This window comes from Neovison vison, chromosome 2, assembly GCF_020171115.1.
Source record: "Neovison vison isolate M4711 chromosome 2, ASM_NN_V1, whole genome shotgun sequence".
NCBI classification, from domain to species: domain Eukaryota; kingdom Metazoa; phylum Chordata; class Mammalia; order Carnivora; family Mustelidae; genus Neogale; species Neogale vison.
Genome location: NC_058092.1, coordinates 78458055 through 78473791, shown reverse-complemented (window position 1 = coordinate 78473791; position 15737 = coordinate 78458055). Strand labels below are relative to the sequence as shown.

General features: G+C 33.4%; 1 protein-coding gene across 1 annotated transcript in view; it reads right to left on the bottom strand.

Moving 5' to 3' along the window:
* Positions 1–15737, bottom strand: part of BRDT (bromodomain testis associated) — a 79460-nt gene that overhangs the window by 37824 nt on the left and 25899 nt on the right. Inside the window, exons 8-14 of the mRNA XM_044238676.1 lie at positions 12218–12346; positions 10556–10744; positions 9792–9961; positions 9421–9713; positions 8973–9086; positions 8694–8837; positions 649–707 (exon numbers count right to left, since the gene is read on the bottom strand). Coding sequence (XP_044094611.1) covers positions 649–707; positions 8694–8837; positions 8973–9086; positions 9421–9713; positions 9792–9961; positions 10556–10744; positions 12218–12346 — 1098 coding nt within the window. The remainder of the gene's footprint in view (positions 1–648; positions 708–8693; positions 8838–8972; positions 9087–9420; positions 9714–9791; positions 9962–10555; positions 10745–12217; positions 12347–15737) is intronic.

Sequence of the window (15737 nt, the reverse complement as noted above, 5' to 3'; positions counted from 1 at the left end):
AGGATTAAAAATTTAATGAAAATGATAACCTGAATTAGTAACAGATAAAATTACTTCTATCCTTTTCAAAGCATGTCATTTACTAATCATACATGTAATAAAAATAGCTCCTAATTAAAAGCTTTATCTTAAACCCTAACTACCATTTTCCTACTACCCTTAAAATTCCACCTTACTGTACACACCCTATATCCTATTGTGTACATATAGGAAAAGCAAGGCCTTCCCTCTGTATTTAGACTCTCATGATTAATTCTAAACTTCTATAATTTGTTCTACTAATCTGTCTGATTTATAGAATAGTTATACCTTATTAGAAAAAGGTAGCCAACTAGTTCTTATATTGTATTTTCTTCAGGATAAAATTTTTTTTAATATTTTATTTATTCATTTGAGAGAGTGAGCAAGAGAGCACAAGCAGGGAGAGAAACAGAGGGAGAGGGAGAAGCAGACTCCCTGAAGAGCAGGGGTAGAGGGGCTTGATCCTGGGACTCTGGGGTCATGACCTGATATGAAGGCAGATGCCCACCCAACTAAGCCACCCAGGCACCCAAATTCCAAACAAATTTTAAAGAATTTACTACTATACCAGTGAGTCCCAGCATACATTTTAAAATTCTAAGGTAAAAAATGGAAGAATTAACTTACCTTTACTTGTTCTTTAGGAGAATCGTTCTGTTTTACTCCAGTAAATTTAGGAAACATTTCTGCAAATGTATATAAAGAAATATTTCAATATTTACCAGCTTTAAAACTCACCATTTAAATTATAAATTATTTTCATATTAGAAATAAAATGGTCATTTCAGGAAAATACCTTTAATAGCAACCTCTTAAATCAAGAAATTCTTAGTTAACCAGGTTTTTGACCTTTGAACCAGTCAAAATTCTAAAAGAACACTTGTTTTTTGAAAGGGATATTTTGTTTTCCACATAATGGAATAAATATCCACTCACAAATTTCAAATTGGATTATTTAGGCAAAAAGAACAGCATAGTAAAGAGTTTGAAAAATAGTTTAAAAAGGAACAAGTTATAACACAGATAAGGTTTTAAACAAGTAGGCTGAATTATAGTAAAACCCTTTTATCAAGCAGCCATAAATATAGCCATAAGGGACTTAATTAAGTAATTAAGAATTTGCTATAAGAGAAGGGTATGTCACTGATCTGACTGAATCTTTTATGAAAAGTGAAGCTATTTGATTTCATGGCAAAATCTGCTCTAAGAGCACTCTAGGAAAGACCCCAAATAATCCTTTATTTACTCTCTAGCTATTTGGCAGCCTCAATTATGTAGCAACAAATGGTTTTTATACTACCTTCTTTACCTTTAGAAATACCTTTACAGGGGACACATTGGTGGGAGGATAGATACAAAAAGAGATCTCTGAAGCGGTGCTCATAGGTTCCTCTTTATCTTACAATTGATTCTGGTGCTTTCCTCCCCAATCATAAGCCTAGGTCAATGTGGTAAAGCACCAAACCAGCAGTTAATGCCTTGACCCACCTTTCCAGGTAAGCATCCATGAGCCACCTAAGCATTATTTGCCTTGGGCTCCAGGGCACCACAGCTGGTTAACACAAAATCTTATTCAAACTTAAAACATTCTAATTTTAATAATTACCTTCTGTCTCCTGAAATGCCATCAGTTTCCACTGGATGTGTTACTGTTCTTTCCTCTCCTAAAATGTTTGATGCTGGACATTGTTAAAACTGCTAAATGCCACTCAATTAAGTGCTTTAATTTAAAGAATTCAAGTATTTGAAATGACGAGAATCATCTTAATGTCACTCCTCTAAGTATTATTTAAGTGTTGGAGGTTAGGTGGAGGGGAAGAATACAGAGAGCAAAGACTGAGGCTATAGATCCAAGGAGCTTTCACATTTAGGGGATAAATTATGGTTTCGGCTTCGAACAAAAAAAAAACAGACTTCATTAATATGGTCATATACTATATGCACATCTATACATCTTAACTATTCAAATATGAAGCTAAACTACATTATTCTATGACTTACATAAACTCTTAAGTATAAACTTAAAATATGACATACCACATTAGTGTTCTACTAAAAAATTCAAGGGCATTATTTAGTTTGATATATAAAGCTCAGAATTTAAAAAATTAGCATCTCCAAGTCTGAAGACACTACAAAAGGCATCAAAGAAATTTTAAATGAAAAAACCAGAATGGTAACTATAGACTTATTGTAGTTATTATTTTGTAATGTATACAAATACTGAATACTACGTTAAACACCTGAAGCTAACAGACTATTGATGTCAATTATACTGCAATAAAAAAAAGTCAAAACCACCCAATATAGTACGTTTCATAAAAGTCTTACAGACTATGGATAGATGAATAACGACAGACTAAAACTCAGCATTTTGGTTCTCATCCTACTCTTACATACTTGATTTTTCAAAATGTAGTGAAGTAAAACTGTTTATTTCTGTTTATTTATGAGTTCCTGGACTTTGCAATTAAAAGAACAACATACACATCTTCACTACCAAGCTTAAGACATCATTTCAATCAGTGAAGAAGCCCCAAGTCTTGAAAATATTAATGAAATTGAGCGGTATAGTGGTAACACATATACTGTCAACTAATTCTCCAGGGAACTGTGATGAAATGCATACCTACACCTTAAGAAGACTGAATCAGATAATAAATGTGAACTACTAAATGAACACATATAATGCATGTTATGTAATAAGTTCTACTTTCACATCTTTCCTTAAACCTCAATTCATTTTAAACTTATGGGGAAAAAATTAATCATTTAGTTAAAAAAAAAAGAGCTGGAATCAAACATTTGCTTCAACAATTGGTTTAATACCCATTACCTATCAAAGCACTGAGATAAATGCTTGAGATAGCAAATATTATCAGCAAGATAGTATGGGCTAAAATATTTAACACATTGAATATGAATGTAATACTATAGTGTAAAACCAGAATGTTATGCCATATAATATTAGCAGAAAAAATTACTGAAATTTTTTAAATTAGAAAAATAAATCACACTTCTGTTACATAGTACAGGGTTTAGATAGGTAATTGGAAGTCACTCCTGGGTTCCGCTACTGTATTTTATAAGAAAGAATGTCCAGAGACATTAAATGATTTGCTCAAACTTATCACCAGAGATGTGTTCTATTGATTAAAAAAAAAAAAAAAATCAAGGGGCACCTGGGTGGCTCAGTGTTAAGCCTCTGCCTTCCGCTCAGGTCATGATCTCAGGGTCCTGGGATTGAGCCCTGAATCAGGCTCTCTGTTTGGCAGGGAGTCTGCTTCCCCCTCTCTCTCTGCCTGCCTCTCTGCCTACTTGTGATCTCTCTCTGTCAAATCAATAAAATCTTTAAAAAAAAATCAGCAATTTGTTTTTGAACTAAAAAATTTTGATTCCTTTAAAGACCGCTTGGCAATTTTCATTGAAGAGTTTGGTACTTATTTTAATATAGAAGAACTATTCAATTATCTTTTTAAAGATTTTATTTATCTGAGAGAGAGTGAGAAAGTAAGCAGAGAGAGAGAGACCATGAGTTGCGGCGGGGTGGAGAAGGGAGTAGAGGGAGAGAGAGCAGCACACTCCCCGCAGGGCTTGATTCCAGGACCCTGGGATCATGACCAGAACCAAAGCCACCCAGGTGCTCCAGAACAACCCAATTATAAACTGCTGTTCCTTTTACCAAAGTCATTATAATTAGAGTTAAAAAGTGGAAACAAAGCAAAAAAACTGTAGACCTCTGGTTCTCAAATGTGGCAGCACATTAAGTCACCTGAGATACTTTCAACATCATATACCTGGCCCCATTCTCTATTCATTTCAGGTTTGAACACTATTTTAAAAAAGTTTTACAGGTGATTCTAATGTACTGAGAAAACACTATTCTAGACAGACTGCTTATTCAGGAAGATCCATTTTTAACAGAAAATATTTAAATGCACAAGACAAGTATCATCACTAATTTGGAAGACTCAAAGGCTCAAGTATGGACCTCTATATATATATAAAGTTTTCAATCAATCTCAGGTCTTTGAATTTTTCTGGTGCTTTTGATTTGAAAACACTAATTGATGAGAAAAGTCATAAAGTTTTAAAAATTTCATGATAAACTCTGATCATTTTTCTTAAATGGCAAAGATTATTCCCAAACTGTCATTTCACACTTCCTACATTCACTAAACCATCCCCCTCCTAAAGAGGTAAAACAAAATCCAGACTTGAAGCAAGTCCTTTTTGTCTTTTTTCCATTGCATGAAAAAAAAAAATCATACCCTTGTCACTTCTACAGAAAACCTAGGTTGTAGAGAACTAAAAAGAGAGGTTGTTTTATTCCTGTTTGTAAGTCACCCATGACTAAGTAAGCTTAAAAAAAAAAAAGAAAAAAGAAAAAGTTAGAGAACTTCATAGATTTCATTCTCTGAAAATGCCTGAAGCCAACTAAAGCAAAGTCTAACAAAGTGACAAATTCGCTTTGTCTAGTAAGATAAAGAATTGATGCTGTAACCACTGAGTTTCCCTTGTGTGTAAGTAGTAAACAATTGAAATTTTAAACATTCCTGAAAAATATTCTACACTAATTGAGTATTTGAGCTTACACTTAGTTCCTAAAGTTATTTCCCACAAGATTTCTATCAAAAGCACTACTACGTATGAGCTGTTCCCATTTGTTTCTCAGTAATGTTCACCACAAGATTGAATCTATTAATTATTATATTCATCCCTATTATAACACTCAAGATAGCCAAAGTTGTTGAACATTAGAAAACTCTCAACAGGTTATGTGTACACACTAGCAGAGGCCAGCTAACATAGGAGATAAGCATCTGGAATTCATTTTATTATCAAACCTCATTAACATATTTGATCTGACATTTGATATTTTGATGGTTATGATAAATAATTTAGGAAGGTTTTAGATTTATACCAATGTTTAATAAATGTTCTTGACTAATCTTCACACGACAATTTCCATATATTGTTGCTAGTCAAGAAAATAATTTAAATTATAAAACTAAATTACAACACATCTGCAATCAACTACTGCTTCTACCCCACAGATAGCTCATTTATATTTTTCAAAGATTTGAGGATTTCATTCCAACTCTATTCTTGGAATGGATTTAATATCTTGCTTGAAATGTTAAAGAATTTTTAAATCAAACTTTCCTTGGAAATCAAATCTCTGTCATTTAATTAATCTTATTTAATAAAGGAGAATTGAGTCCATATTTTTCAAAGTATATAAAATAAGGTTTGAGAATACATAGAAGATAACCATTTAAATAATGTAGACTAGGACGCCTAGGTGGCTCAGTGGGTTAAGCCTCTGCCTTTGGCTTGGGTCATGATCTCAGGGTCCTGGGATCGAGTCCCGCATCGGGCTCTCCACTTGGCAGGGAGCCTGCTTCTTCCTCTCTCTCTCTGCCTGCCTCTCTGCCTACTTGTGATTTCTGTCTGTAAATAAATAAATAAAATCTTTTTTAAAATAAGTAAAAACTGTGTAGAAAAAACAACTGTAACACAATTTATGACACTTAAATGTTTTTCACAGATGTTACCTTTCAAACATTTTGCACACCCATTTCACACATCTGAACAGAATGCTACTGGAGTAAAGACAGACCAACTCATAATAGAGGATAAATGAAGAAAAATGAGTCAATAATATTGGGGAATTAAGAAAAGTTAATGTAGAGCTCTGTCCTTGATAACCAAAATCACAAAAGATTATGACTTGGTTAAGAAAACTGCATACAATAATAAAAAAAAAGAAAACTGCATACAATCAAGCTGCTATAAAAAATTCCAAAAGGCAGGCATTAAAAAACAGATTAAGAAAAAAATTGCTAAAGATCAATAATCTTCTATCAGGAAAGAATTTCTCACAAAAGCTTTCAGAAAAATTTCCTCTATTAACATTTTGAAGAAATGAACTTATATTCTTTTTTTTTTTTATTATTCTTATCACCTATCTTAAATAATCAAAAGCCTTATTAACCAGAATTATGGTAATAAAGATATTCCAAGTTTCAGTTCTGGGCAAATCATAATAAACTCTAAACCTACAAAATCTTCTGCATATTTTCAGTTAATTTTTACTTATATAACAGATTTTTTGCTAATATTCCTAATTTTCACAAATTGTTATTTTCTCAGTAATTCCATTTCCTTCCACCCTGAGACTTACACAAAATTTTTACTTACATGACAGACTTTTTTGCTAATATTCCTAATTTTCACAAATTGTATTTTCTCAGTAAGTAATTCCATTTCCCTCCAACCTGAGACTTATACATACTTGGGATTTGTCATCTGCTCCTTGAGACTGTCATGTACTTAATTAAGAACGGTAGATGCTTTACTTATTTTTACTTCAGTATTGCTATTGATATGGTCTGAAAATTATTTTTCATAATTTACAGTCCTTTTATTTAGAGTTTCTGTTGTTCAAATAAAAAGTGTTCTTAGGGGGCGCCTGGGTGGCTCAGTGGGTTAAAGCATCTGCCTTCAGCTCAGGTCATGATCCCGGAGTCCTGGGATCAAGCCCCGTATCGGGCTCTCTGCTCCGCAGGGAGCCTGCTTCCTCCCCTCTCTCTCTGCCTGCCTCTCTGCCTACTTGTGATCTCTGTCAAATAAATAAATAAAATCTTTAAAAAAAAAAACAAACAAGTACTGGTGAAAATACAGAGAATTTTTCTTAGATTACACACTAAAAATTAAGAGCCTTACAGTATTTTAATGCATACAATTAAAGTTAATACTTAGGACAAAGGCCCTATTGCTTTACTTACTAATTTACTTTGCTAAACAAAATAAACAACAACAACAAAACAAAACAGAACTGAATGCTCATTTAAGGTAGGCACCATGTTTGCAATTTATAATTGCGCATTGTACATATAGTGTTTCTTAAATCAAGTATATAGGTTAACATTTATAAAAACAAAAATTTCAAAGAAAAATGATAACTCATACCATTGTTAGAGGACAAACTGACCTTAGGGTCACAAACCTATATAATATCCATAATGTAAGCTGAAATTTAAGAATGTGTTGCTTAGATTTTAACAGTGTTTTCAAAAACAGTCCATTATTGAAAAAGATGACATTAAAAAAATCAGTCATAAAATAAAAATTCAACACAAAGATATTAAAAAAAACTATAACTTTGAGGCCAAGATATTCCACTAGAAAGTTAGGAAAACATACATATTACACCACTTTAAGCACACATAGTGGATGATGAACATCGTTCCTTTAAGCAATGTATTAGAGACTATCAGAAATTACTAATTCAAATTAAAATTAAGGTATTTTTGAATACCTTTACTGAAGCACTCTGTAGATAGTACTTTTCCACTAATTCTCAAGACATTTATTGATCAGTAGCCAACATATAATTGGATAACTCAGTTTTATCCTACAAATGAAAGACAAAGTGCTCTAACTTATTAGGCCACAAATGCTTTATTAGATGAAATTACAAACGCTAATTACAAACTTTTCCAGCATTATTTTATGCTTTAAAGTCAAATATAAGGAAATAATGTATAGTCAGAGCCCAAAAATAATTTAAAAATTTACTATGACAAATTTCAACAAAAGTAAAAATTTTTTATTCTAACAAAAACGTTAACCACTATATACTTTAGAAATGTAAAAACAAAACGCAGCAATCAGCACCACATAAATGCAAACTAAAACAAACCAAAAATGAAACAGAATGTACTGCAAGCCAGCAGACCCTTACTACCAGACTGAAATAAGAGGGACATTCCTACAAATGGTTAAGAATCCCTAATGTGACACCATTGTGTGGAGGATATTTTTTTTTAAAGCGAACTAAATCTCATGACAAAAACAAAACAAAACAAAACACAACAAAAACAACTCATTTAAAATAAAGCAAAATTTTAGGCGCAAAAGTGCCCTATATTCTGAATGTACCTTTTGGTGGACAATAATGGGATGCCCCTGCCAAGTCAGTATTCTTGGGGCAGCGATTACTTCTCAACTACACAGCCATCAATGAAAGAGCACAAAGAAAACATGACTGAATTAAGCTTGACACAGTTGATGATAAACTACCAGGGTAATATGATACTTTAGCATAACTGAAAATCTCAAGTTGAAATATGTTTTTCTATAAATGGAATATCTATTAGTGAAAATGCAAAAGTGAATAAAATTCTGCTTTAAACGTTTTCTGGGATGACAATCCAAAGTGCTTATTCAATTTAGAATATACTGCCACAACAGGACATACTTTGCAACATTTGAGTGGTCTGATATATCACGCAGAGTAAAGTGAAAGATGTCCTCAAATAAGCCTTTATTTTATAAAAAGAAGTGAAGATAGGAATTTTATTATTTGTTATTTTCTTGAATTAAGATGTGGTATTATATATTAAGAAACTCTCTCCCACCTTTAGTAAACTTCTTTTCAACATTACAAACCTGTAAGTCTTATACAAATAATATGAAGTTTCCTTTTTACACAGTATCTCTTTTAAAGAAAATAGTAAGAATGTCAACATGTAATTAAATAATAACTGTGGCATCCAAACCATAGGTTCTGGGTAAATGACAAACATTTCTTAAAAATATAAGTCTCAATAATACAAGAAACGGATGTTCCCACAAACAGAGGTTCACTTAAGGGGACAGCTAACCTGATTCGGAATCACTGCTGCTGCCGGAGGAGCTTGAATCACTGCTGCTGCTTTCAGTCTCCGATGAGCTGCTAGTGCTGCTGCTGCTGCTTTCACTCAATCGGGAACCGCTTCCAACAGCCTTGGAGGACTGGGTTTTCTCAGCTACAAAACAGGGAGACACATTACAATGCCTGCAGAATCAAATAATTACACGAACACTTGACAAAAAAAAAAAAGGAAGAAAGAAAGAAACCTGCTCCCTTTTTAAAAACAAATACATAAAAAACTGCCACCTACGTTTTGCTTGACATTTTCTTGAATTTAACTGATTGTTGACGTCTAGTAACCGCTTTTCCAACTCCTGTTTTTTCTGTGAATGAAATTCTTCTTTGGACTTCGTTATTTTCTTACCTATGTGATTTAAGAGGGAAAAAACGTCTTATCGAAAACTAACACAAAGTGAACCATGAGAGACTATGGACTCTGAAAAACAATCTGAGGGGTTTGAAGTGGTGGGGGGGGTGGGAGGTTGGGGTACCAGGTGGTGGGTATTATAGAGGGCACGGCTTGCATGGAGCACTGGGTGTGGTGAAAAAATAATGAATACTGTTTTTCTGAAAATAAATAAATTGGAAAAAAGAAAAGAAAAATAAATAAACGAATTACCAAGCAAAAAAAAAAAAAAAAAAAAAGAAAGAAAACTAACACAAATACCAGACGGCTTTCTACTGATAGAAATACATACCCTGAGGTTTTATCGGTCTTTTTCTTCTTAGACATGCCGCAACGTACTTTTCCAGTTCTCTCAGTGTTGATGCCTTCAGTGTTTCAAAGTCTATCTCTATCTCATCAGGGTTGGAATTTCTCAGAGAAGGCTCTCTTGATTGTATTATATGAACTACTCGCCCAAGTTTATCTCCAGGGAGTTTGTTAATATCCAAGCTTAACTGCCTTTTCTCATCATAGTTCATAGGCTTAGCATTATCCTCATCTTCAGGTTTCAGAGCAAACACCTGTTGTTTCCTCTTCTTTGGCTGACTAAACAAAAACTAAATTTAGTCAAATATATGTTAAATAATGCTACTATATGAATAAGGCATTATAAAAGATACTTACTTGCTTTTGGACTTCTCCTTTAATTTCACTTGATTAAACTTTTTTCTTGGATTTTCATCTCTGTTATTAGCCTTCTCTTTCTTCTTTTCCCTTTTAGACTTACTCCTTTTCTTCAGCTTACGGAAAGGTACTTGGGAGAGAACCTGTAGCTGTTGATGAACAGCTTTCAGCTAATAAAGAAAAAAATTCTTTCAACATTCATGGCTCTAAACACATTAGGAAAAAAAATGAAGGCACTCAAAAGTCAACCCTATCCTTTTGAAATTCATTTCATACTAGATTTCCTTCAAGCTCTAATTTCATTCCACAAATTCATCATTTTGAAGGGCATACATTAAATCAGAAATACTATTCCGTGACCAACCTATAAACTAAGATATTCAACTAAAAACAGACCATGAAAATGAACATTTCTAGGTAATCTCAACTTTGTTTTCTTTCAGGCTTGAGCTAGGAGTAGTTAACATTGTATCACAAAAGGTAGCAATATTGAACAAAAACTCATCCATCAAATATCTTGGATTATGTCATGTAAATTATTTCAATGAGTATAAATTCCTTGTGGTTAGAAAGGTAACAGAATTTGAAGATACATAGATCTTTGTGTAAGACTACTAAGCATTACAAACATGGCAGGAAGTAAATAGTCATAGCTCCTAAGTGATCTAAACGTAACAGCTTTTAATCTACAAAAAAGATTTTATAATAGATCTGCAACAACAGCTCATAAAAATACAAAAACTTTCATCAATACAATCAACTACCTGCTCCTGAAGCTTTGCAAGACGCTGAACTCGTTCATCTTCAGAGTCCCCAGAAGAGTTACCTTCAGAGGAAGCTTCACTACTGCTTTCTCTACCAAGGATTTTTGTGGTGTCTGTTCTTATGTAGCAGACAGGCATACTCCCCACAGGTTCATCTGGGATTTTTGCAAAATGCATTTCAAAAACATCCTATAATAAAAAATTAAACTATATTTTTATATTTAGACTTATAATTAGACTATATTTAGACTATATTTTCTGTATTTCCAACGTAATAGAGCAGTAACACCCTTCAGCAAATGTCATATTTTGATGATAATTCTATTTTTCCTTCAAATAATCATTGCATAGTATATACATCAAATCATTCTATTATATACTTTAAATGTATACAGTGTTGTATTTCCATTTTATCTCTGTAAAACGTTGGGGGGGGCAGTTAGCCAAAGAAGTAACGTAAGACTCATGCTTCCTTGCCTGCCAACGCTAAAACTTTTCTCCTCTCTCCCATATAAGATAGACCTCTTTTTTAAAATTTTTTATTTATTTTCAGCATAAAAGTATTCATTATTTTTGCACCACACCCAGTGCTCCATGCAATCCGTGCCCTCTCTAATACCGACCACCTGATTCCCCCAACCTCCCACCCCCACCCCCCGCCACTTCAAACACCTCAGATTGTTTTTCAGAGTCCACAGTCTCTCCTGGTTCACCTCCCCTTCCAATTTCCCCCAACTCCCTTCTCCTCTCTAACTCCCCATGTCCTCCATGCTATTTGTTATGCTCCACAAATAAGTGAAACCATATGATAACTGACTCTCTCTGCTTGACTTATTTCACTCAGCATAATAATCTCTTCCAGTCCCATCCATGTTGCTACAAAAGTTGGGTATTCATCCTTTCTGATGGAGGCATAATATTCCATAGTGTATATGGACCACATCTTCCTTATCTATTCGTCCGTTGAAGGGCATCTTGGTTCTTTCCACAGTTTGGCAACCATGGCCATTGCTGCTATAAACATTGGGGTACAGATGGTACTTCTTTTCACTACATAAGATAGACCTCTTAAGCTGTAGAAAGGACCTTCTTTCAAGGAGCTCCTGTCCTATGGTTGATTCATCATTCCACTAACTCCAACTCTACTGCATTCCACCCAAAGTCTTAGAGCTTTACCTTCAGGGGAACATGGGTTCTAGTCAATCCTATCTCAAGCTATCTACCATCCCCTCTTCACTAATATTTTCCCCATATCCTCTATGTATAATGGAGCCTCCTTAAAAGATTTATTAATAATGGGTACTACACCTTAAAAAAACAACCCCGTTTTAAGAGTCAATTTACTTAATAAATTGTGCTTTATATTTGGGAAGTGGGGCATTCTTTATTGACTTATGATTCTCTTAAATTTCTAAACTAGAAGCACCTGGGTGGCTCAGTCAGTTAAAGTATCTGCCTTCAGCTCAGGTCATAATCTCAGGGTCCTGGGATCAAGCCCTGCATTGAGCTCTCTACTCGGTAGAGGGCCTGCTTCTCCCTCTCCTTCTGTGATCTCTCTCACTTTTGCTTTCTCAAGTAAATAAAATCTTTTAAAGAAATAAAATAAAATTTCTAAACTATGTTCAGAGAAAACTCACTTTCAGAGCACACCTATCAACTTACCTGGAGCATTCTTGCCATTGTTACTACTTCATGATCTGGAGGATTGTATCTGTAGCAATTCATGAACATTAATCTAACATCTGCAGCAAATTCATATGCATCTTTATATTCTTGGTTGTCCATTTTCCCCTAAATTAAGGAAAAATTACAGGATTCATAAACAACACAGTCCAATAATCATTTGAGCATTTACATTAATTATTTATATTATGAAATAGTTGAAACATACAGAACAACACAGGTAATACCCAAAACAGACACCCACCCTCCAAATTTGACAAATGTTAAAATCCTGTTGTATTTGCTTTGTATTTTTTGACCTTGAGAATATCCAATGAATTTTGACAAGTAGAGGAAAGGAAGATTGCTATTCCAAGTATTAAAAAAAAAAAAGAAAAGAGGAACATAATCACAAAAGGAGGAAAATAGTGCATTTCTAGACAATCTTAGACAAATATGATCCTAGGAAAGCAATGAAAAGATAAATTCCTCAAACCAACCTTGAACATTTAAATGAAAGATTTTTATTAAAAATTTCCTCAAAATGAAAAGACATTTAAAATGAACAAAATTGGTAAAAGGAAAGAAATACTAACATCAGAGCAGAAATGAAGAGACTAAAAAAACAACAAAAAAGACAAATGAAAGTAAGAGCCAATCCTTTGAAAAAATAAGACAAAACTGATAAACCTTTACCCAGACACATCAAAAAAAGAGGACTCAGAAATGAAAGAGGAAAAAAACAACCAATCCATAGAAATACAAAGGATAAGAGACTATTACAAGAAAAAAAAAATAGGACAACAAATTAAGATAACCTAGAAGAAATGGATAAATTCCTGGAAACACACAATCTTCTGAGACTAAGTCATAATGAAATAGAAAATCTGAACAGACCAATTCCTCATAATGGAATTGAATCAGTAATCAAAAACTCCCAAGAAACAGAAGTTGGGACCACATGGCTTCACAAGGGAATCCTACCAAACATTTAAAGAGTTAACACCTACCTTCCTCAAACTATTCAAAAAAATAGAAATGGAATAAAAAGTTCCAAATTCCTTCTATGAGGCCAGCATCACCCTGATGATAAAACAATACACTACTAAAAAAAAATTATAAGCCAATACTCCTGATGAACATAGATGCAAAAATCCTCACAACTCTTTCATTATAAACAAGTGGGATTTATCCCAGGAATGCAAGGATGATTCAGTATCTACAAATCAATCAATGGGATATAATACATGAATAAAATGAAGGGTAAAAGCCATATGGTCATCTCAATAAGTATAGAAAAAATATGACAAAACTCAAATCTGTTCATGATAAAACTCTCAACAGTGTGGGTTTAAATCAAACATACCTCAATATAATAAAGGCCATATATGAAAAACCACAACTAATACAATATTCAATGGTGAAAAGCTGAAAGCTTTTCTTCTAAGACCAAGACCAGGGATGTCCACTCTCATCACTTTTATTCAACATAGTACTAAAAATCCTAGCTGCAGCAATCAGACAAGAAAAATAAGTAAAAGGCACCCAAAGTGGTGGGGAAAAGTAAAACTGTCACTATTTATAGATGAGATGACACTGTATATAGAAAAACCTAAAAACTCTACCAAACAGCGGTTAGAATAAATGAATTCAGTAAAGTTGCAGGATATGAAATTAATATATAGAAATATGCTGCATCTACATACTAATAAGAAAGTAGCAGAAAGAATAAGAAAAACGATCCCATTTATAATTACATCAAAAAGCAAAAACACAAACAAACCTAGGAATGAATCTAACCAAAGGGTACAAGACCTGTACTCTGAAAATTGTAAGACACTCATGAAAGAAAGTGAAGACATAAATGGAAAGATAAACCATGCTTATGAACTGGAAGAATAGTTAAAATGTCATACCACCAAAGCAATCTACAGATTTCATGCAATCCCTATGAAAATGCCAACAGAAGTACTCACAGACCTAGAACAAATAATCCTAAAAATTTTAAGGAACCACAAAGAGCGTGAATTGCCAAAGCAACCTTAAGAACATAACTAGATTTGGGGATAATAATACATTGTTATGTTTATAAAAAAATTTAAAAATTTAAAAAGAAAAACTTAACTGGAGGTATTGCAATCCCAGATTTCAAGATATATTACAAATCTACAGTAACCAAAACAGTGAGGTACTGGCACAAAACCAGACCCACATATCAGCAGAACAGGACAGAAAGAAATAAACCAAAACTTATATGGTCAATTAACCTCTGACAAAGGAGGCAAGAATATACAATGGAGAACAGACAAGTCTCTTCAAATGTTGCTGCAAAAACTAGAGTTAAGTGCAGAAGAATGAAAACTGAACCACCTTCCTATACTATACATAAAAATAAATTCAAAATGGATTAAAGACCTAAATAAAACATAAAAACCATAAAACCAGAAGAAAACATTAGTAATCTCTTGAACATGGGTAACATTTTTAGTTTTAGTAACATTTTTCTGGATGTCTACTCAGGCCAGGGAAACAAAAGCAAAAATAAAGTCTATCAGACAAAAAAGCTTTTGCACAGTGAAGAATATCATAAAACAAAAAGGCAAACAACTGAACAGAAGAGATATGTGAATTATGTACCTGATATGGGGTTAATATCCAAGATATATAAATAATTCATTTAAGAAAACAAAAACACTAATTCAAAAAATATATATATGTACCTCTGTTTATTGTAGTATTATTTACAATAGCCAAGGTATTGAAGCAACCTCAGAGTCCATCAATAGATGAATGGATAAAGAAGATCACACACACACACACACACACACACACACACACACAATATTACTCAGCCATAAAAAATGGTATAAGATCTTGTTATCTGCAACAATGTGGATTGACCCAAATGATATTATGCTAAGTGAAATAAGACAGAGGAAGACAAATACCATTATCATCACACTTCTATGTGGAATCTAAAAAACAAAACAACATACACATATACATTAACAGTCTCGTAAGTACTGAGAACAAACTGATGATTGCAAGGTGGAGAGAGGGGGATGAATGAAATAGGCAAAGGGGATTAAGAGGTACAAAACTTCTACTCACAAAATAAGCCATGGGGATGAATAGTATAGAATAGGGAATATAATCAACAATATTGTAATAACACTGTTATTACAATATTGTTAATGGTAACTACACTTTCATGGTGAGTACTAAATAAAGTATAGAACTGTCAAATCATTGTGCTGTACACCTTAATCAAATAAAACTGTATGTCAACTATACCTCAATTAAAAATTAAGGGGTGCAAGTCTGATTCAGTTGGTAAAGCATGCGACTCTTCATCTTGGGGTCATGAGTTTGAGCCTCATGCTGGGGGTAGACTTTACTTCAAAATCAAATTTTAAAAAATAGTAATTTAAAACACCTGACAAAGGCAGTAGACATCCCCCCCAAAAATGCAGAGAGGGATTGGAAACTGTATCAGTGCCTTATTCCCCTCCCCAAAATT